The sequence below is a fragment of the Mytilus galloprovincialis genome, chromosome 1 (assembly GCF_965363235.1).
Source record: "Mytilus galloprovincialis chromosome 1, xbMytGall1.hap1.1, whole genome shotgun sequence".
NCBI classification, from domain to species: domain Eukaryota; kingdom Metazoa; phylum Mollusca; class Bivalvia; order Mytilida; family Mytilidae; genus Mytilus; species Mytilus galloprovincialis.
Window position 1 is genome coordinate 128,120,770 of NC_134838.1, and position 22,732 is coordinate 128,143,501.

At 32.7% G+C, this 22,732-nt stretch overlaps 2 protein-coding genes and 1 long non-coding RNA gene across 5 annotated transcripts in view; 2 read left to right on the forward strand and 1 right to left on the reverse strand.

Annotated features, from left to right (window-relative positions):
- Positions 1-7,707, reverse strand: part of LOC143058695 (syntaxin-7-like) — a 37,061-nt gene extending 29,354 nt beyond the window's left edge. For all 3 annotated transcript variants that reach the window (XR_012973196.1, XM_076232158.1, XM_076232165.1), the window contains exon 1: positions 7,657-7,707. The gene's annotated coding sequence lies outside the window, so the exon portion shown is untranslated. The remainder of the gene's footprint in view (positions 1-7,656) is intronic.
- LOC143058683 (uncharacterized) lies at positions 706-4,890 on the forward strand. Its single transcript, XM_076232149.1, has 3 exons — positions 706-3,159; positions 4,121-4,252; positions 4,670-4,890. The coding sequence occupies exons 1-3, from the start codon at positions 890-892 to the stop codon at positions 4,857-4,859; spliced, it is 2,592 nt and encodes an 863-aa protein (XP_076088264.1). The 5' UTR covers positions 706-889; the 3' UTR covers positions 4,860-4,890.
- Positions 7,708-9,548: 1,841 nt separating the features above from the next.
- LOC143058716 (uncharacterized) lies at positions 9,549-18,066 on the forward strand. The gene is made up of 2 exons (XR_012973209.1): positions 9,549-9,704; positions 17,423-18,066. It is a non-coding gene; the product is annotated as an uncharacterized LOC143058716 (long non-coding RNA).
- Positions 18,067-22,732: the final 4,666 nt, after the last annotated feature.

Below are 22,732 nucleotides of genomic sequence, written 5' to 3' on the forward strand. Positions count from 1 at the left end.
CGCCTTACCAAACTATCATGTCACCTTTACCATCACTTTTCCAGAACATAAACCCATAACGACAGTTTAACAATGCAAGAACCCCCCTTTTTCCTAAAAAGTGGACAGCAACACCAGGAATTAATCTGGATGCCCGAAAAGGTAAAAATGTTCCAGCATCATTAACGACACCCGTTTTGATGACTAATAATAAGTATGTCACAATTTAGGGAGGAACACAACAGTCATGCTCATCATTATATGTGAGCACTTAATATATCGTCACTTTTATATATTTATTCTCTTAAACTGTATAGCCAAATTTTTGATACATCTATGAATTCACTTTTTAAAATTTGTTTTGTGCTTATCCATTCGGTTTGTATCATTTAAAATAAGGTTTACAAATGGGTACGGCATCGATTGTTTAGTGTCGTATTTTGTAATGATTTACCAAATTAATTCCCTTGTGTGATTGTAAATCTGCGTGATTTGTAAAAAATAGTTTTGTAATATTAATTACAGAAGTGCATTTTCTATCGAAACGTGAAACCAAACAAATGTAATGCCGTATTCGTACTGCTTTTCTACATCGGCTAGAGGTATAGGGGGAGGGTTGAGATCTCACAAACATGTTTAACCCCGCCGCATTTTTGCGCATGTCCCAAGTCAGGAGCCTCTGGCCTTTGTTGGTCTTGTATTATTTTAATTTTAGTTTCTTGTGTACTAGTATATATTTGTTAAGGTGCCAGCTGAAGGACGCCTCCGGGTGCGGGAATTTCTCGCTACATTGAAGACCTGTTGGTGACCTTCTGCTGTTGTTTTTTTCTATGGTCGGGTTGTTGTCTCTTTGGCACATTCCCCATTTCCATTCTCAATTTTATGCTATATAATTTTCACTGAATCACTTATGGTTTTCAGGTACATTTCACAAATACTAGGAGAAATGGCTGCATTGAATACACCCGATCTTCTTTATTTGAGCTGGACAGAGGAAAGTACTACTGTAATTAAAGCCAAATTTGATGAGGATCTCTGGAACCTAATGGAATCAGAAATAAAAAACTTGTATGGCATTCCAATACCGAAAAAACCTACCCGCATTTCTGAAAACGTCAAGAATATAAAATTAAGAATGAAAAGCTACAACGAAAACTTTACAGAATTCTTGTGTGAGGTTCCGTCGTTGAAAGGAACGTGCACAGAAATTGCACAAACTATTCCGGAGTCGCCTTATTTGTTTCCCATACACATCGAGACAATCTCAATCCCTTTAAATAACATGGATATATTATTTACAGAAATAATATCGTCTTTACGCGAAGCCTTCGAGATATGTAGGAAGAAAGCTAGTGAAGTTCTAGTCTGGTTGTTAAGCGATACAGACCGTAATTGGAATGAGGAAATCCCCCATTCACTGCCCATTGGTTATGCTATGAAAGGGTATAGCTTGCCCACGTCGCCAATGCGGAACATGCACAACGCAATGTTGCAGGCATGTTATGACAAAGACATTCATATAGCCTGTAGCTGTTTTGATGGCCAGTGGATTAAACTGGCAAGCCGCGACGCAAGTGACAAGCCGCTTACATTATTACAATTACAGAGAGACGTGAGTGAAAAGTCAAGAAAAACCAGTAGAGACGTAATTCTTAACGAGTTGACACGAACCCCAATTGCTCAGACTCTTGAAGATTTGACAATAGATAAGAAAGACAACGGAGGGTATTATGTTTCCTGTTCTCTCTATTCGAAAATCATGAGATGTATTATAAGTTACAAGCAGATAAAACAACGACAACCCGTAGAAACAGACGAAGACGTTCTAACATCAGATATAACATCATACTTACCTGAAGTAGCACTAGAAGCACTGATAGAAAATGAAACGGAAACAGATTTTATAGCTGCCCTAGACAGTACTGGCAACCAGACTGAAGAGTCGGAATTAGATACAAGTTCCTCTGCAAATATTTCAGCAGTGCGTCAAATTGACCAAACAACGTCAAATGCGTCTTTAAGTGATTCGGACTACCAATACATATTACAATCTTTGATCAGTCATCAGAAGAGTTCGGTTCAAGCTAAATGGAAGGATAAAGATGTACAGATTCTTAAAAAGTCAATAGCAGATACTCAAATCTTAAAGAAGCTATCGCACGATGAATTGAATGTTATTATCGGGAGTACAGAACAGCTTCAAAAGAAAGCAGGGTTGATGATTAGGAAATCATGGAGAATTTTAGAAAAAGTAAATGGAATAAGTAAGTTAGTCGGCGATGGAAAACAAATTGAATCAGAGAGAAAAGTACGAAGTATGCTGACGCTTAGAGAGTTCGCTGCACGACGCATAAAGGGTTCTAGTGCACAAAACACTAAGAGAGTACCAAAAGACATCTTAAATCTTGTTTATTCCACGATTTCATACCAAGCTGCGTACATTGATTGGATCGCTAAATGCCCTTTTGACAAAAATGTTGAAGACATAGGGAGCACTGAATGGTTTTCTTATCCAGAATTTAATGATATCAGGCAAAAACTTGAACCCGCCTGTATTGATGCACACCACCTTTTGGTCAATTTGCGGTCAAAAGTTTGTAAGGATGGCTTACAGAATATACGAAAACAAGCATGGGTAGCTGTTGCAAACAAGAACCGAGACATTATCAGTAAAAGTCTTGTTGTTGATATAATTGATAAACAAAATAATGCTTTCGCAAAAAGAACATTTTCACGCGATGTTGAAATTGAAATGAGGAATTTAGCATTTGATAAAGAGGCCGATTTCTGTCAAATTGTAAGAGAATGGTATGAGGCAGAGGATACCCCTGGCTTTTCATCTAAGGAGAGAATTCGTCGAAAATTGAGACTCAAAGAATTTCTTTTAGAGGGTGTGGACTTTGGTCAGTTCCCTATGTTTGGAATGTATGTTAAAGGATTTCCGAAAGTTATGTTTGAGGGGTTTCTACAGCGTATAGATACAACAATACAACTGTACTCCATTGTCAAGTCCGGTACATATAACCATAGAGCTATTTCTAGTCTTGTCAATGAAACCTTCTTTGGTGAATTAAGCGACATGGAACCAACTCGTCTTGGGTGTCCAAAGGCTATATCAATTCCTCGACTGATGTCAACAGTAACCGAAATCTTTCACTACCGATGTGACCCATCAGAAAGGTAACATTATAATTGTTTTATACTTGACTAATAGAGAATCCACGTAATACCAATATAAAATACCATAACAAGCATAACAAAATAGAAATCCAAAGATACCTATATGACTGTTAAAACTAAAATAAAAAACAATAAAGGTCATTCTCGTATTTTCAAAACAGAAAACTGGTGTATAGGGTCATTTCTTGATGTATTGTTGCAAAGTTTATCCATGCATATCCTTTTTTTGAGAAGCAAATAAACATGTTAAGATGAAGAACAATTGCAGATGTGTTGCGAGTTCCAAGATGGCCACCATATCTGAAAATAGTTTTAAATATAACCCAATGCCAAAACCACACTTATTTATATTGTGTGACACCGCAAAGTCCGTATGAACCAAACTTTCAGAAATGGTCCTTACAAGGTCCTCTTTTAGAATTGTTCCGATGACCCTGTCTGTAATTAAAGATGGCTACCATTGCTGAACTTAGTTCAACATAAGATACTATGAGAACATGGCTAAAATTTCTTCTTCTTTTCTGAAACTAATTGACAGCAGTAGTTTGCAGGTGGTAAACTTTCAGATCGGTTTCTTTTTACTTGGTCCCAAATATAAGATGGCTTTCATCACAAGACAATTCTGGTTATAGGTTTACATTTTGTTCAGGTAGGTGATCAGGATTCTAGGGGCCTTTGGTTTCCATTTTTTTTTAAATTTTCCGTATTTTTTATTGATCTTTGTCGTTGCGCTCACTTGTTTAAGTGGTCTCTGTCTCTTCAAACTACGTATATGTTAAATCAATCTTATGTTATAATATAGTCATTAGCAAGTGAAATATGGTTGGAACTTCCAATATGAAGAACAGCAATATAACTGTCGTTCATTTTCAGTAGTGAATGGCTTTGGCTAATTTAAAGTACATATATACTATACAATTTCTTACAACATGAAAGTTTAGACATTGTGTTGATTTTGTAGGTCATTTCGAATAAATACAACAAGGAAAGCTGTCTACCCAGAGGTACAACTAGTGGATAATTTTGTTCAGCCGGTTGATGTCAACATGCAGGATGTTTCTTCTGATCTATACTTGAGATCAATAACATTACGGTATATCTCTATATGTAATAGTTTGTTTTTTTAATCAATAATAGAATTGTCGCCAAACCAGGATAAATTGTATTAATAATTCATCTGGTTTCATCATTTATTTATTTTTTTCAGATGCATTTTTTTTAAATCATTGTGAAAAAAAAATATTTTTGTATAATCATAAAACATTCATCAATTCAATTTAGACCATACTTACGAAATAGAAAGGATTCGGTTGTGTGTCAATAAGATAAAACTAGCAAAACACCATTATCTTGGATCGCAGGATGACCTTCAATAATGAGTATAATCCTTATACGCTTTATATTACAAAGTACTAAATGGCATCGAAATATTAAATACCAATTTTCACAAACCTTGTACACTAATTGTTTAATCAATGTGTGTTAACTTGTTTCACTATTCATTTTCCAGAGATCATTTGTTTGATAAACCTATACGCAGACGAAGGAAGCAAAGGACGACCAAACGTTCAGATGTATCCAAACCAGGCGAGGTTGCAAGAGGATGCCTACCAATCAGACAACATCACAAGACCGATGAGAGTAAAATCCTTCCAACCACCCGACTTGGAATTGACATGAAAGATCTAGACGGGAAATAATGATAATTAAAATACATGTATCACTCAACAATTACTTCTCTTTTTATCTGGTAGATTTATTCTAGAATACCAATTTGAATGCACTTAATATACATCTATATCTTATCAAGGATAAAAAGCAAAAAGTCGAAAAATGTGATACCCAAAACAAAAAATACACGAGAGTGAAACGCCAAATATTCAACTAAGGACAAAGCAGCTATGTCATTAGGCAATGAAAACATATATATTGTATTTTCAAATATTTTATTCTCAACAAAAACATAACATGTATTTCAACAATGTTGAACAGCAACAAAAGATGTCGGAATAATTGCTAAACCCTGAATCAAAGAAACACAATTTTAAAATGTAAAGTCGTGCACAACCCCTTTATGCAATAACACAAAAAAATATATCAATAAAAACAATATTTTCATATAAAACAAAATAGCTTAATGCAAAAACACAACTTTAATATAATGCACCAGCGATTATTCAGGAGCACAAACATTTGGCGGCGATACAAACAGTATGTTCATATAAAACAAAAGTCTTTAAAAATATAACAACAAATCGTTAAAGACGTGCACAATTCCTTTGTGCAAAAACACAAACGTAATTAATTATGCCCAGTTTTCTTGGAATGTTTGTACAGAGAGGCTCTAAATTTATAGAATGTTCCACAAGTAGAGCATTGGAATCTTTCTGGATTTTCGTGTCCTTTGGCATGCTCTGCCAAATATCTTGGGCATTTGAATGATTTGTTACAAATATCACAGTTTGATCCCTTAACTTTTACACCGCAGCTGAATACATGCCTTCTTTTGTTTCTAATATTGGTAAACTTTGCCCCACACTTATCACAACTGTGTGGTTTTGTTCCGTCATGCATGGATTTGTGTCCTTCAATATCCGCCGTATAGTTGAATCCTTTACCACATTGGGGACATAAATATTTAAAGCGGTTAATATGCTGGTTTTCATGGTTCTTAAGTCCAACTCTGGATTTAAAAGTTTTAGGACACTTGTAACATTTATAATTAAAAGCAGTATGTGATAGTTTTCTGTGGTTCTCTAAATGATATTTTGTATCAAACTGCTTACTGCACTCTGAACATTCCAACATGGAACCATTGTGTCTCCGAATGTGTCTTTTAAGGTTGGCCTTGGTTGAGAATTTTTTATTACAAACATCACAGTGTACTTCCTTGGCTTCAGTCGAAGGTGATGGTTCGATGTTGGAATGTTCAACAGTAGATATGAGTACATCCACATGTATGTTGGATTGGTCATTTGTAGATATAGCAGGCTCGCTATCCATATACTCATTTGTAGATATTACTGGTACGTAGTCGGATATTTCAATACTTTCCTCCTAAAACATAAAACAACATCAATCACATATTGCAAAACCACAACTTCGTTTACCAATGAAAGCAATGAAAAAGGGAAGGCTACATGTTTATATTTTCCAATAAGTTTCTCGTTCAGCTTTTCGTCATTTCTTTTCATTTGTTGATTGTATGTAGATTAAGATATAATTGAAACAAAAATAATATACCTGATCAACACTTTTGTTATTATTCAAATCGGCTGTGCAGTTATCATCTAACAAAACTTCACATCCTAGTCCTAAGGATTCATTGAATTCACTCATGAGAAGACCTGTATACGCCATTACCTAAATAATACATTTAGTATATATATATTTGGGTAACATATTATTATATTTTACAACATATACATGTACAAACAATCAATATCTAGCATTTAGCATTATCAACTTGGTATGAAAATTATACGGATTTGCATGGCATTTAATAGTTAGAAAGAACCATATCAAACAGGCTTAATTTTAAAAATATAATTAAAACTACTACAAATCCCATGTTAAAAAAAACCCAGATCTTATTGCACTTTTACAGTTACCGATATTGCACTTATATATTTCGGTAAAATATCAATTGCAAAATAGACTTAAATCTAACAGAACATTTCACAGTTGTATACATTTATTTATATTCAATGGCGATAACAATTTGCCTGAAATTTCAATAAAAAGTACGTATAGTATCTAAGATAATGGCTAAATATATATTATCAGCATCACAAAGGGTCCGGTGCCAGGTTTCTTAAACGTCCTGAAGGGTCCGGTTCCAACCATATCGACAATAAATTACGTTTTTCTCCGCTTTAAAGGTTTCCTAAGGATTAATTTCTTTTCTCTTGACAACATTTAATGTCAAACCATAACCTGTAAGTTTACTTACTGGATATGGAACCTGAATAGCTTAGAAATAAACAAAAAAAATATCACTTTATGCACTCGAACGCATAACATGCGAGTTCATATTCTTTAATTTGTTGAACCCCAACTGAATAACAAGCCTAATCCTTCGATTTTGATCTTGTCAGTTATCATTTTGTTCCGTGTTATAATTCATAAATACCTAACATTGTTCTAAAACGTGATAAATATACTTTTTTCTGAGGAGCGTGAAGTTGACTTACCAATAAAGTGTGAAGTGTCCGTTGCTACTAGCAGCCAGTATCCGTTTCCGCCAGAAGTGGCCGTTATGGTTATGCACCGTGGTTAAGGCAAAGTTACAATCTGATCAAAACAAAAACAGAAACGGACCTAAAGCTAAATCACCTACTATCTGCATGTGACGTAATCTTTCTAATTTTACAGCTAAACGTTAAGGTAAATAAGAGATAGAATGATTATGATATGGTTTAAAATTTTAGACATTACTCATAATGATATGACCAACATATTTTTAGAAGAAGCATAATTTTATGCTTCCGTACACACCTCTCAGTAGTGAACCTCCATAATGGTGACGTCATATAAGAGGGATAACTCTAGCGCGAAATTCAACTAGGCCAAGCATATAAAAAAACAAGTATTAGCTTTCTAAAAAAACCGTCAGATTTTAGCATAGATAGATCTTTTTAAAGATCCTTAAAGGGCACTAGCTACGAGATATATAAAATCAAAAGTATGATTTTTTTGTGCAATCATTGAAAGTGAAAAAGTGAAATAATTATTCGCTTTTAGCAGCCCCCCCCCCCCCCCCCAGTATTAGGGTTCTATTATATTGTCAAAATAAGCTAAGAAACCGCATTGATGATGAATTATTCACTTGCAAGTGAATAATTCGACCTCATTGAACTCCAGTTTCACCCCTTAGCTAGAGATGGATAACGCATGCATTGTCCGTGTAAAGTTATTCACATGTGAAACAAAGGTACATAATTTGTTGACTGATTTGATCCACAAAATGAAAATCTTTTTCAGTTAATCTATAATATAAAAACGGTTAAACAGCTCACGAAAAATATAATTGAACGGACGGGCGGACAGACGGACAACGGTATACCATAATACGTCCAGTAAACGGGCGTATAAAAACCTGAAAAACTTCAATTTTTACCGAAATGTGAAAAATGCAATAACGCAGTTCTATAAGAAAGTGTTGATTCGTTACCTCAAAATTGAAGATATTAAAACTCTTCAATTGTATTGTTCTTTCCTCCGGTTAGATTTTGTAATCTCATTACATTTTATAAGCAAAGGATAACTATGGATGAAAACTAATCAGCTATTAGACAACAATAATTGTTATGCCCCACCTACGATAGTAGAGGGGCATTATGTTTTCTGGTCTGCGCGTCCGTTCGTTCGTCTGTTCGTTTATTTGTCCATTTGTCTCGCTTTAGGTTCAAGGTTTTTGGTCAAGGTACTTTTTTATGAAGTTGAAGTCCGAACAACTTCAAACTTAGTATTTGTGTGCCCTATGATATTATCTTTCTAATTTTAATGCCAAATAAGGATTTTTATCATAATTTCACGGTCCACTGAACATAGAAAATGATAGTGCGAGTTGGGCATCCGTGTACTATGGTTTTAGTTTAGTTTAAACATATTTTATTGTCTAAATATACAATAGGATTGGATACAAGTTATAACAACTTAAGATAATCCTCTCCATATAAGTACAATATACAAAATTTCAAGATGACAGCAATTATATATTTCAGTACAATTTGAAAAATATACAATAGATATAGTATGTTTAAACAGTATAACAGTTGGATACGAGTACATTTTAAGATATAGCAATATTAATCAAAGAATCTTTTTGTATGGCGTATATAACTATGTACATTTCTGAAAAGGATTGTGTTTTGTTCAACAGTAATTTCGTCTGTTCCAAATAAAATATGTTCTATGGAGATATCAGCTAAATGTTGAATGTTTTTAAAGAGCTGGTTTCTAAAGTTTATGTAGAGTGGACATTCTAAGAAAAAAAACTATGGTCACGACATCTATCATAATATATGCTATATACAATCACATTTGAGTTATTTGTCTGTATAGAGGATGTTTTTACTGCCTCCTGCTTTCGAATACATCAACACCATTCATTTCTTTAAAAAAAATGAAGCAGAGAGACTTACACTTTTCTAAGGCTAAACATTAGAAGCTAAGTAGATGTACATAAATTATTTTTAACACAAACAAACCAACTGATAATGAAACATATAAAAACAATTCTTATAAAGAAAATATAACAGACATAATACATATTTCAAATGTTAAAAGGTTATCAACCGAAATATGCATGTATACATAAAACAAATAATAAAATATGTCATTCCGATCAAAAGATTTTAATTTTATACTTTGTCGTTGCATGGGTAATGCATGGGTAATGCATAATCAATGTCATTTAAAAGTTTACTGATAACAAGAATCAGGTTAGAACAAGATTTCAGAAAACTAGAAGAGAAAATGAAAACTGCAAGAGAAAATAATTTCCACTCATACCTAGAGATGTGGTGACATTCTACTTAGAGGTAAGCTAGTAGATATATAGTTTGTACTTGTGATATAAGGCGACAGTGTTTTTTTCTTTCGTAAAGTGTTATAAAGTCAAATATTAACTAATGACGGTAGTTTGCAGTGCTTACTTGAATCAATGTCGAATGAAAACAATGGCTAATCTTCAACTTTGTATTCGCTCATAAGTAGGACAATAATCATTTCAACTCCTTAAAAGAATTATATAAATGTTTTTTTTTATAAATTGGTTTCTTCCAATCATTATTTCGTAACGTGAATCTTAAGTGGGCAAGGCAGAATACCAACAAACAAATCAAATTGCTAAAAAGGAAACCAAATTTAATCAATTTACATCAAATGGTTTTAATGTAAAAAAACACGTATTCCAGACTGGAATAATGTATCAGTCATGTCAACTAAATCTATAAAATTCCACTTATCTATCAAATATATAATTTAAGGTAGCACATACAATACTTTTTTTTACATCCAATCTGCAACCTTTAAAATACTGTTACTTTCTTAAGATTGCATATAAATTAATAAAAGAGGTACATATAGATAGATAAAAAAATAGTGTTTCAAATGAATGCAACATTTTTGTTATGCAATCATTATGTAATCGATTATTATGAAACTAATGGCAAAATCTTGGTCAGTTCACTTGAATGAATTTAGCTCTATCATCTCTATAACTATACAGGAAATTTTTCACGAATACTTAATCAACACAGGAGGAGCTACAAAAGAGTGAGAGGTTTAGCTAGCTATAAAACCAGGTTCAATCCACCATTTTCTACATAAGAAAATGCCTGTACCAAGTCAGGAATATGACAGTTGTTATCCATTCGTTTGATGTGTTTGAGCTTTTGATTTTGCAATTTGATCATGACTTATATCTAGAAATTGACTATGAGGGTCGGTTGAAAACAAAACTTTACGACAAAAGAGATGATTTCAGGTTCCAAATTGTGTGAATTTTCATTTTTAAACCAAGAGTTCCAAATGGTGAAGTTGAAATCATCACTTTGTAAATTTTACGGACGCCATCAGTTGGTTGACCGTTATGGAATATTCGTTTCACAGATGATATCGGATATGTTCCTTATGTCGTAACTACAATCCCGTTCCCTTTTCACAAATATGACCTACCGAATTAGACTATTTACCCCTATTTGTGACATTTTTACCTAGTTGGCAGTGGGGTCTAAATGTCTCAACATCATGAATACATTAAAATGTTTATTGTTTTTGTTTGTTTTGTTCACACACCGTTGTCAATATAATGGAATTTGATGCGACTGTCATAGAAGTGAGAGGTTTAGCTAGCTTTAAAACCAGGTTCAATCCACCATTTTCTGCATAAGAAAATGCCTGTACCAAGTTAGGAATATGACAGTTGTTATCCATTCGTTTGAACTTTTGAATTTGCCATTTGATTTGGGACTTTCCTCTTTGAATTTTCCTCGGAGTTCAGTATTTCTGTGTTTTTACTTTTTTTCAAATTATTGCTATCGTATTCCATTCTCTCATAAATCTGTAATTAGTGTAAACATCCTTACCACATAAAAGTAGATAACGTATGATTATGTCAAAATTTGATCTATACATTCTATCTGAAATCTGAGACACCCTTTTGTAGATAATGGCTCTAGGAACAACATATAATAAAATCAACCCTCTCCGGGTATCCACGAAGCAGCTAATTTTAATTGAAATTAGAAAATTCTTGTAAAATTTTGTAGACACAGTTAACATTATAGTTAATTACATAATTGTTGAATAATACTATCATTGCATTAATTTGAAAGAGAAATCTGTTAGCTATCCATAAATACCACTTTTATAAATTTTCAACCGTTTCAAAGAAAGTTACAGCATTTTAAAACTAGGGAATCAGACGTATAAAATCTTTGTATTGTGCTGCCTTAACTAGAATTAAAAGTGTAACTGCTTGCAAACGGAATGTTTTCGTTACTTGTAGGTTCTATTATCCCTTTTAAATTTCAATTTTCAAATTCTCTATTTCCTCCTTTCGGGCATAACAGAATGTAACAAGATTATTCACACTTGCATATATATATATATATATATATATATATATATATATATATATATATATATATATATATACACCAACCATTCTAGTTCTGCTCGCTCTGGTTATGTTAATTATATACAGAACATTAGAACATACAAAAGAGACATCATCTAAGTATAAATCATACAAGTACAGTTTGTGAATACAGAGAGATAACTCTAAATGCTGTAGTAAACATGTTCTTTTTACCAGGTAGAGTACAATTATACTGTTTTCTTTCTGCAAAGTGCAGCTTTTAAATAAAATTCACACAATGAAAAGATAAAAATGTGTTGTCTTCATTTATCATTAGGCATTTTAATTTGGTAATTTATCAACCTGAGATAGTAACGTTTTCCCCCATTGGTTATATTTAGGACATTAAAGTAAAAAATGTGCCTCGTCCTCCACTTGGTTTTAACCACAGAACTGACAAAGCTGTTCATATCTGGGTACATTAAGATTTCCACAAATTGAACGGTTAATGTTTACTAGTAATTTATATAGGTTTATATGTGTACTGGTCAGATCCGTTGACAGAACCTTCGTCGGATCACTTGGGCTCCGACTTGATGAAATGTATCAAAAACAAAATACGCCAAAATTTGCTCTATACAGAACTCTGGAAATCGCATTCCATAAAAAATGTAATCATAAACGACTATAAACCCAAATGAAATGTAATAAAATCTACATAAGTGATGAGTCACATCGTTCAATTTAAATTATTTCTGTCGTAGCATAAAGTCTAGACAAATGTTTGATTTATATTAAAGATGGATAGATAGTTTATTTTCTAATAAAACCATGGAATACAAAGGTTACAGAGAAGTTAAAAACATGCATACCAAATATAAATAAATACATAAACAAAATAGAAAAAAAAACGCCAGAAAGGTTTTAACTATTACCCAACGACATGAAACAATCTCGATAATTTCATTTTCACACCAGCGCATATAACGCATCCGTCCTTTTCGATTAAGAAAATCCTCTGAATTTATGTCCTCATTATCGTTTTCGTCAATAGACATTTTTTTTATATATGTTTATATTTGCAAAGTTGATCAATAGTATTCTGTTATCCCTTGAGTCACTACTGTTTGTAATCCAATCACTTATATCGAGCTGCTTATATCTTTAGAATCATTATACACATAGTCACTTGATAAATTGACCTGTTTGCAGGATTTATCATTACCTTTGACAGTTTTAGAAAGTGTATCATCATGTCCATGCTTGGGACTAGGTCTGTGAACAATCTTTAAGTCATAACTGCTGTAAGTTGTTGTGTCCATATCATTATTTGACCACTTGGGTCCCTGAATTTGTTCCAAGTGAAAGAGAGTCGAAATATACCAAAGGAACATTCAAACTTATAAGTCGAAAATAACCAACTGACAACGCCAAAAACTGTATACGTCTTAAATATTTAATGAAGTAAACTACTGCTAAAAGATCGGGTCACACAGTTATTTAGTTCGTCTTTGTTTAAAATTGTTCAATTTCCCTAAATTAAGGCACTGGTTACACGAAATATCTGCATTTTGCACTAATACTAAGCCTAAGACTGGGGGCTTACGGACGTTTCAATTAGGTTCTTATCCTTTTACTTCTTAATTTCATCACCAATTGACGTTTTACAGATGTATTTCTCTTAGAGGTTCAATTACTCCATTTCTACATAAGAAAATGCCTGTACCAAGTCAGGAATAATACAGTTGTTATTCATTTGTTTGATGTGTTTGAGCTTTTGGTTTCGCCATTTGATTAGGAACTTTCCGTTTTGAATTTTCGTCTGAGTTCGGTATTTTTGTGATTCAACTTTTTCCCCTGGAAGTCTTCTTTTTGAGACAATGCAAACTAAATGTTGTTAGCATGGCTCTCCTGCCAGTTCACAGAAAGTATCTATTCTTTAGCAGAATTTTATTTATTTTGTCACATTATCACATATTGTTGTCAATATAAAGAAATTTTAGGCGACTGTCGTACAAGTGAGAGGTTTACCAATCTATACAACCAGGTTCAATACACCATTTTCTGCATAGGAAAATGTCTGTCAAGAACATGACAGCTTTTTCTATTCGTTTGATGTGTTTGAGCTTTTAATTTTGTCATTTGATATGGAATTTTCCATTTTGAATTGTCCTCGGAGTTCGGTATTTTCTAAGTTATGACGGTTCCCTCAATCATTCTTCAACCATCATCCTTGAATTTACTTTTACACTAGCTATCACGGCTAAACTATCTTGCCTGTCGTTTGTCTGAAATCTTCATTTTTGGGCCTCTGTTTTTCTTGTTTGCTGTTTTGGAATATTGAAATGCTTCATTCCTCCTATAATAATGATAATAATCAAAGGAAAATCAATAGGTCTTTCCACCTTTTAAACTTTTATATGGAAAGAGATCTTTTGTTTTTTTCCCCAGAGTAATATTAGATCATTCTATTTTTCTGAGACATTTTTCTGTGGAACGACCTATTGTGTTTGTTTTAAATATTAGGCCTTTAAAGGCCTTTTGCTTTTATTTTGATATCTATTTTATTAAATATTGTCGTCTTAAATTTTGTTTTTTTTGTTTTTGTGTTTTGTTTCAAGACATATCTAAATAATGTTTATCCAATGATGTCGTACAGTGATGGGTATTTGCAGACCCCCCTATGTAACAGAACAATTATTCATATAGAGTTATCTCCCTCTGTCCCCTTTTTCTAGTTATCTTAATTTCTCTGAAACCTTAAAAAGATATCAGCAAAGATTTGTCTCAAATGGTCATCTTCTCTAATAAAAGCATGTTTTGTTAAGTTTAACCAAAGTGATCTAATGACATCTTACGGGAGTTATATCCATTCCAAAATTTAACATAGGTGATATGCTGATGTTTGTTATTTAAATATAGACAATACAAATACCCATAGGAACTCCCTTTTCGCCTAAAACTGTACCACTTTTACTCTACTATGAAGTTTCTGATTGTATCATATCCTAGAAATGAGAGCTGATATGCATTACTATTTTTTCAAAGGTCAACATATAGGGCTGTGCGGCATATTTTCAATATTTATATGCCCAGAACTTCTAAGACTTTAAACTTATACTTAAATTCTATTCTATCCTCTTACTTCACTTTAAGACTTCCCCAGACATAATTCAATAAACTTATAAAGAGATACGGGTCATACACTAAATTTATCAAAACAGTCTTATAACATCTGTTGAAGCACAAAAGCCTTTAGGTAAATTTCCAATTGATGATGTATGTAAAAGCATACGTTCTCATATTACACTGTTATCCAGAATTAAGAAACATCTAGATATTTCTAGTAAAAATATTTTTATGATGCTTATATTCTGACCAAATTTGATTTTTGTTGTTCAATATGGGGAAATTGTAATGCGTGAAAATCAAAGAATAAATATGATGCAACACTGAAAACAGAGCTGTAAGAATTCTTCTTATGCACTAATATTTAAAAGGTAAATCACCAAAAATACTTAACTCTGAGAAAAATTCAAAAAGGAAATTCCCTACTCAAATGTCAAAATCTAAAGCTCAAACACATTTAAAGGAATGGATAACAACTGTCATATAAATGACTTTGTACATATCATACTGACAACGATATGTGAACAAAACAAACAGACATAATAGATGTGTATGTCAAAATAGAGGTACAGCAGTCAACATTGTGTGATCATCTTAATCCCTATAAAACCAGATAAATATGTAAAAAAAGAAGCACAAAAACCAAACATATAGACAAACCAGGCAATAAACATAATAAAACATTCTTAAGAGTAGACGACCATATGGAGACAAATGTTTGCTGACATCTTTATAGGTTTCAGAAATAGTGATGACTAGAAAAAAGGGAACACAGGGAAATAACTTCTATAAGAATTAGTGTTTGGTTACACAGGGTGATTCGGGAAAAATACCCATTCATGTAGGACACAAGTGACCAAAAATCCTTTCAATATATTGTGAAACAAAAACAAAAAAACCCAAAGATTTAAGATTACAGAATAAAAAAAAAGTCATCATAATAAAAGCAAAAGGCCTTTCCACGAAATTAGTGGAAAGGTTTAATATTCAGAACAAATACAATAGCTCTTTCCACTGAAAATTGGCACGGAAAAGTGGAAAGACCCAAAATTAATCTGACAAAGGAAAAAAGGTCTATGAGCGTCACTGATGAGTCTTATGTAGACGAAACGCGCGTCTGGCGTACTAAATTATAATCTTGGTACCTTTGATAAATATTTACACCACTGGGTCGATGTCCCCGAGGGTATCACCAGCCCAGTAGTCAACACTTCGGTTTTGATATGGATATCAATAATTTGGTCATTTTTATAAATTTCCTGTTTACAAAACTTTGAATTTTTCGAAAAACTAAGGATTTTCTTATCCAAGGTATAGATGACCTTAGCCGTATTTGGCACAACTTTTTGGAATTTTGAATCCTCAATGCTCTTCAACTTTGTACTTGTTTAGCTTTATAAATATTTTGATATGAGCGTCACTGATGAGTCTTATGTAGACGAAACGCGCGTCTGGCGTACTAAATTATAATTCTTGTTCGTTTGATAACTATCTTTCCACGAAAAGCAAAAAGACCAAATAATCAGAACAAATACATTATGGCTTTTCGTAAAAATGGAAAAAAACGTATATTAATCAGAACAAAGCCAAAAGGTCTTTCCACAGAAAAGTTGAAAGACTTAATAATAACACAATATACCTTTCCACAGAAGAATGGTAAAAGATAACAATCGCAACAAATGCAAAAGATCACAAAATCTGAACAAAGCAAAAGGTCTTTCCACGAAAAGTGGAAAGTCCTAATAATGATTTTATGCAAAGAGGGTGACATAATCAATCATTCTTTGAGGCCCTTAATCAATTGGAAATTTACCTAGAAGCTTTTGTATTTCAACAGATGTTATTGGCCTATCTTGTATTGATATATTTTGTGTATGACCTATATCTCTTTGTAAGTTTTATTATCTTGTGTCTGATTCGTTTTACACGTTCAAGCCAACGAAATATGATGTAACTAATTAAGCTAGTATTTAGGAGGTTTTAACCAGCATAGAAGTTGTTTGAAAAGGAATTATTCCATTTAGTTGTTTAAACACTATGTATTTATAGTGTTGACATCACAGTTTAATGTTTTCTCGTTCTCGTCCGTATTTATACCATGGGTATGAAGTATTTCATCACCAGCATACATTTTAATGACTGACTTTGATGCCTCCAAAGTCATATTATTTATAAATAAAACGAACTGTAGGGGACCTAAAACGATCTTTGTGGAACCTCCTAATTAATAAAAATCAGAATCTAAAGATGTATTACCTGATCACACTTTTTGTGGTTAACTAGAGAGGTATGACTGGAACCATGACTGAATGATCCGAGACTTTTTGTAACTGTAACTGCAGATGATTATATGATCAACATGATTGGATCATCAAATTGAGACAACTCCAAGAAACTATTTAATTTAGCAATAAGATTGATCAATCCGAAACTGAGATATATATCAATTAACTCACTTCGAGATTAATATTAAGTTTTGGCTATGATAAGACGAAATAATTTACGGTAGACCTACAAGCTAAAGACTTTGTATTTTTATTTACATAGGTAATGGCATCAAGTAAACCTATACCATGTGGACCTTGTGAAGAAGGAAAAGTTTATACTAAAGCTGACATCTGGTGTTACAACTGTGATGAAGGCTTATGTTCAACATGTTTAAGTCACCACAAAAAATCCAAAGGAACACGTGATCAAATAACTATTGATATCAATTATAAACCATTCTTCCAAGCCATCAAAACAGAATATGACAAACACGACAATCAACTTCACCTGTACTGTCCCAGCCATTTAATACCTTGCTGCGATGAATGTATTTCAAGGAGTCATTCAAAATGTACAGGAATAAAAAGTTTAACTAGTGAAGTGGAGAAAACGAATGTAGAAAAATCTAAAGAATCTGTAGAGAGAGATATCAAATTCATCTCACGTCTATTTGAAAAAATTCTAAGTAAAAAGTTAAGCAACATCAAAACAGGGGAACAACAATGTGAAAGCATAAAAGAGTCAATCTTTAAAGTTAGGGAGAACATAAATAAACATTTAGACCGTCTTGAGAAAAAATTAAAGCAAGAAGCAGACGGACTATTGGATTAAGAAAAATCAACAGCCACATCTTTCGTTACTGAAATTGAAGAGAAAAACACTAACTTACAGACAATGCAAGACCATTTACAAAGTGTCACAACCCACACATCGACACTCCAATCATTTCTAGGAGTACATCAGATTCAACAACAATTACATACATATCAACGATATGCGGAAGATATTGAAAATGATGACAGGTTTGACATCAAAATGAAACAAAATGATGTTATAGAAAACATACTAAGCCAGTTAGAATCCTTAGAATCCCTTGGAGAAGTAGCAGTTGTTAAAACAGAAACACCGTTGAATAGGGAAACAAATGTGAGAAGGAATCCACAAGTATAATCACGGGAACAACCCAACATAAACAACATAACGATGAATATTGAGACATCCACGGAGATGAACATGAAGATGAATATCAGTGATATGATTTGTCTGATGGATGGAAGAGTATTAGTAGCAGAACTATATGGTAACGTTAACCTTTTTACTTCTGGCGGTATACGTCAAAAAAAGTTACCAATATCTGGTGGAGCATACAGTGTTATACAGATCAATCATAAAGTCATTGCCATAACGTATCCTCTTGAGAAAGCCATAAAGATCTTCAATATGGAGAATGAAACAGTTATCAAATATATCCCATTAGACAAAAAATGCTATGTCTATCATTCTACAACAATTCTCTAGCTGTAGGTTTGTCACTGTACAAAAGAGGGACGAAAAGTACAAGAGGGACATCCAATAATTCCTTGGTTGAAGGGGTGAATGATAATGAAATCCGTATAATAGACTTTGAAGAAAATACACAGAAGTCATTAAAGGTGCAGAGCACCTCACCACTGTGGCACCTTGTTTACTGTAATAACAGAGTAATCTATAGTGACTATAAAGGTAATGCAGTACACTGTATGGATGGATCAGGTAAACAGATCTGGCAATATACACAGGATTTATCAGGGCCAAAAGGACTTTCTACAGATACTTGTGGTAACATTATTGTAGCAGACTATTACTCTAATAGAATAATACTTATATCAAAAGATGGAAAAGATAGCAAAGTACTGAACAATCCAGAAGATGGAGTAGAGAAACCTCGTTGTATTTGTTTTAAACACAATGAATCGTTAGTGTTTTTATGTGATGGTTATGGAAAATACTTGGCAAAATTTGGTTTATCTCCTGAATAGTATATACACTTACAAGTCAAATGATATAGTCTGAGGTTGATACATGTACTGCTACCTAGTATTTATATATGTATTCAATAAGAATCATAGAGAATCATTAAATTAAGTTCAATCTTTACAAGTAAGTTTGGACTATATCATTTTATCAATTCTCTTTACAATAGGAAACATTCAGATTTAAGTTTGAGTATATTTAGTAAAAGTCTTATTAGAAAATTATAATCCCTCGGGTACTTTTGTTCCTTAACTTCCTATGAATCGTCAGAAAACCATATTCTAAATTTTGAAGGAGATGATTTATAATAAAGAGAAATTTCCTATCTTTGATTCTAAAAGGGTTTCATATGAAGAACACATAATTCAATGTATTTCAACTACCAGAAAATATCTATACACTTATAAAAGAGCAAACTAAACAACAAACAAACAATGTTTAATAATAAGCAACAAATGAAGAAAGAGAAACACGGGCATAAAAATTAAACAAATACAGTATTGTTAGCTCCTATCTGGATCCCGTTTTATGTTAGCATATTTATTGACATTGGTTTAAGCAAAAGGACATTATGTTATAGGAGTCATAATCTAGTACCATTCATTAATAAGTTGTATTTTGAATATTAGTGCATATTTAAAAAAAAGTAAGCAAAATGAAAGAGAAAACACATAACACTTTGCAGGAAGCAAAGGGGCACAATTTGTTCTACTAATCCTCCTTCAGTTCAATTTTCCATTTCCTTATCAAAGGGTATATTTTTGATAAAAAAAACAATTCTCATACAGTGCAACAAGGTCCCAAAGAAACCAAGATAAGTAGAGGGCTGATTTCATGGATAGTTGGTACACTATACGATATGGAATTGTACCAATATGGAAGACAATACGGTCGCCTTTAACACATATTTATGTAGTGAATTGTATTTTAGTGTTTGTATGTATTGAATTATGTTCTGTGTGATTGTGTGGAGCAAACTGTGCTAAATGTGATTCTGTGTAGTACACTGTTCTTTGAGCGGTGTTATGAGTGAATTTTGCTCTATTTAATGCTATGTTGTGAAAAGTATTGTATTGGATAGTGCTTTGTGTGATATTATGTGTTATGTAGTGAAATGCATATTGATGTGTTGGTGTTTATTAAATTATGCTTTGTGTGTTGTAATGTAGTGATTTGGATATCGGTGTGGTCCTATATATTGATTTGTGCTTTGTGTGATGCTATGTAGCGAATTGAGCTTCATGTAATGTATTGTATTGCAAAAAAAAAGATATCATTGTGATCGGTTTATGAAGAATAAGTCAGGAATATGACAGTTGTTGTCCATTCGTTTTAGATGTGTTTTGTCATTTGATTTTGCCATGTGATTAGGGACTTTCCGATTTGATTTTCCCCTGAGTTAGTATTTTTGTGATTGTACTTTGTGCTTATTACTTCTTTAGCTTGTCAAAATCTGAATAATTTCGACCTTTTACATTCAAGATTTTGTACATTCTTTTCTTTATCATCGCCCTTGTGTATTTGTATCTGTTCGCGCTAAAAATATCTTAAAAGCATTTGAACAAATCGTTGATGTTTTTATTAACAACTTTTACATTTTTACATATTTTGTAGATATAAGAGGATGTGGTATGAGAGCTAATGACACACATGTCCATCTAATTCGCAATTTGTTATGTGTAAAAGTAAACCATTATAGATCAAAATACGGTCTTCAACACGGAGCCCTTGCCCTTATCGAACAGCAAACTTTAAAGGGCCCTAAAATGATAACTTATAATGTCTGTTTGTTTTGTACACACATAGTTGTCAATATAATGGAATTTGATGTGACTGTCATACAAGTGAGAGGTTAAGCTATCTATTTGATGTGTTTGAGCTTTGGATTTTGCCATTTGATTAAGGATTTTCTGTTTTGATTTTTTCTACGAATTCCATATTTTTGTGATTAAACACAAAAAGGCACAGTGACAAAGCACATTAACAAAAACGAAAGACAAATTTATAAATTATCATAGAACAATAACATAATAAACATAGACATAGAACAACCAATGCATTTGTTCTAAGACATGTGACTTCCTTTTATCCTTGCTAAACATTAAATCTTGTATATTTGAAAATATTGTTATGTTTGTCTTGGTAACAATTCAATATTTTGATTTTACACCAATAAATAATTTGATTTGATTTATTTCCTGTTAGTAAAACAACTCAGCGTTATATTGATAAAACGGACCTGTAAAAAACCAGTGGGAGGTTAAGCTTGCATCAAAACCAGGCTTAACCCGCCATTTTTCATTGGAAAATGTCTGTATCAAGTCTGGGTAATATGCCCGTTGTTTTTCTCTCGCGTTTAGGTATCAATTCACAGTTAGTTTAGTTTCTTATAATGGCCCCGGTGGATTTGTCAAATATGAAAGTTATTGTGTATACATATAATAAAATTCATTTTTAGACAACTGAGTACTAAATTAGCCTTCAAAGATGGTTGATAATGACACCAAGATTATTTTTTACATATTTTATGGGCTACTTTCTGTTTGACTCTCCGTATTTTTATAGCTAGACCGGTCATCGGTTCAGAAATTAATGTAATGTTTACAAGCAGCTTTTTTTATACGAAGTTTTTGACGCAATTTTACGGAAAAAAAAGAGATGAAAGACATATGATTTTCATTGGATTTAGTGAAAGATATATGTAAACAGTTTTAGAAAAGGTATTTCTCCAAGCGATTGAAATTCTACTTTTAGCCAAATTTTGGAGAAATATGTGACATCTTTCCCCCCCTTTTTGCAATATTTTATAATAAATAAATGCAGATCGTTGCCATGGATACACCTAAAAGAAATTATATTTCACCATTTTATATATTGGATTTAAAATCTATGGAAGATTCTGATTACATACATAAGCACATATATGACACAAACAGTAAGCCTAATATTGCAAGAAAGCAATGAAAAGGGGATGGTAAAATTTATAAGGGTAAATTTTAATATTTTTTCCTAACTGTTTATTGCTACCTTAGTTGACTAATAATGTTTGATTTTGTCAGTTTTTATAAACTTCCCGGAGTGAATGTGGTTGTTAAATTTTATATTTCCCTTTTCAGCTCACCTGACTCGAAGGGCCATGTGAACTTTTCTCATCACTTTTCGTCCGTCGTCGTCTGTCGTCGTCGTTCGTCGTCGTTAACTTTTACAAAAATCTTCTCCTCTGAAACTACAGGACCAAATTAAACCGAACTTGGCCTCAATTATCATTGGGGTATTTTGTTTGAAAAATGTGTCCGGTGACCCGCTGAACCAACAAAGATGGCCGCCATGGCTAAAAATAGAACATAGGGGTAAAATGTAGATTTTGGCTTATATCTCTGAAACCAAAGCATTTAGAGCAAATCTGAAATCATACATTGTTTATCAGGTCAAGATCTATCTGCCCTAAAATGATGAATCGGACAACCTGTTGTTGGGGGTTGCTACCCCTTAATTTGTAATTTTAATGAAATTTTGCCGTCTTATGGTTATTATCTTGAATATTATTATAGATAGAGATAAACTGTAAACAGCAAT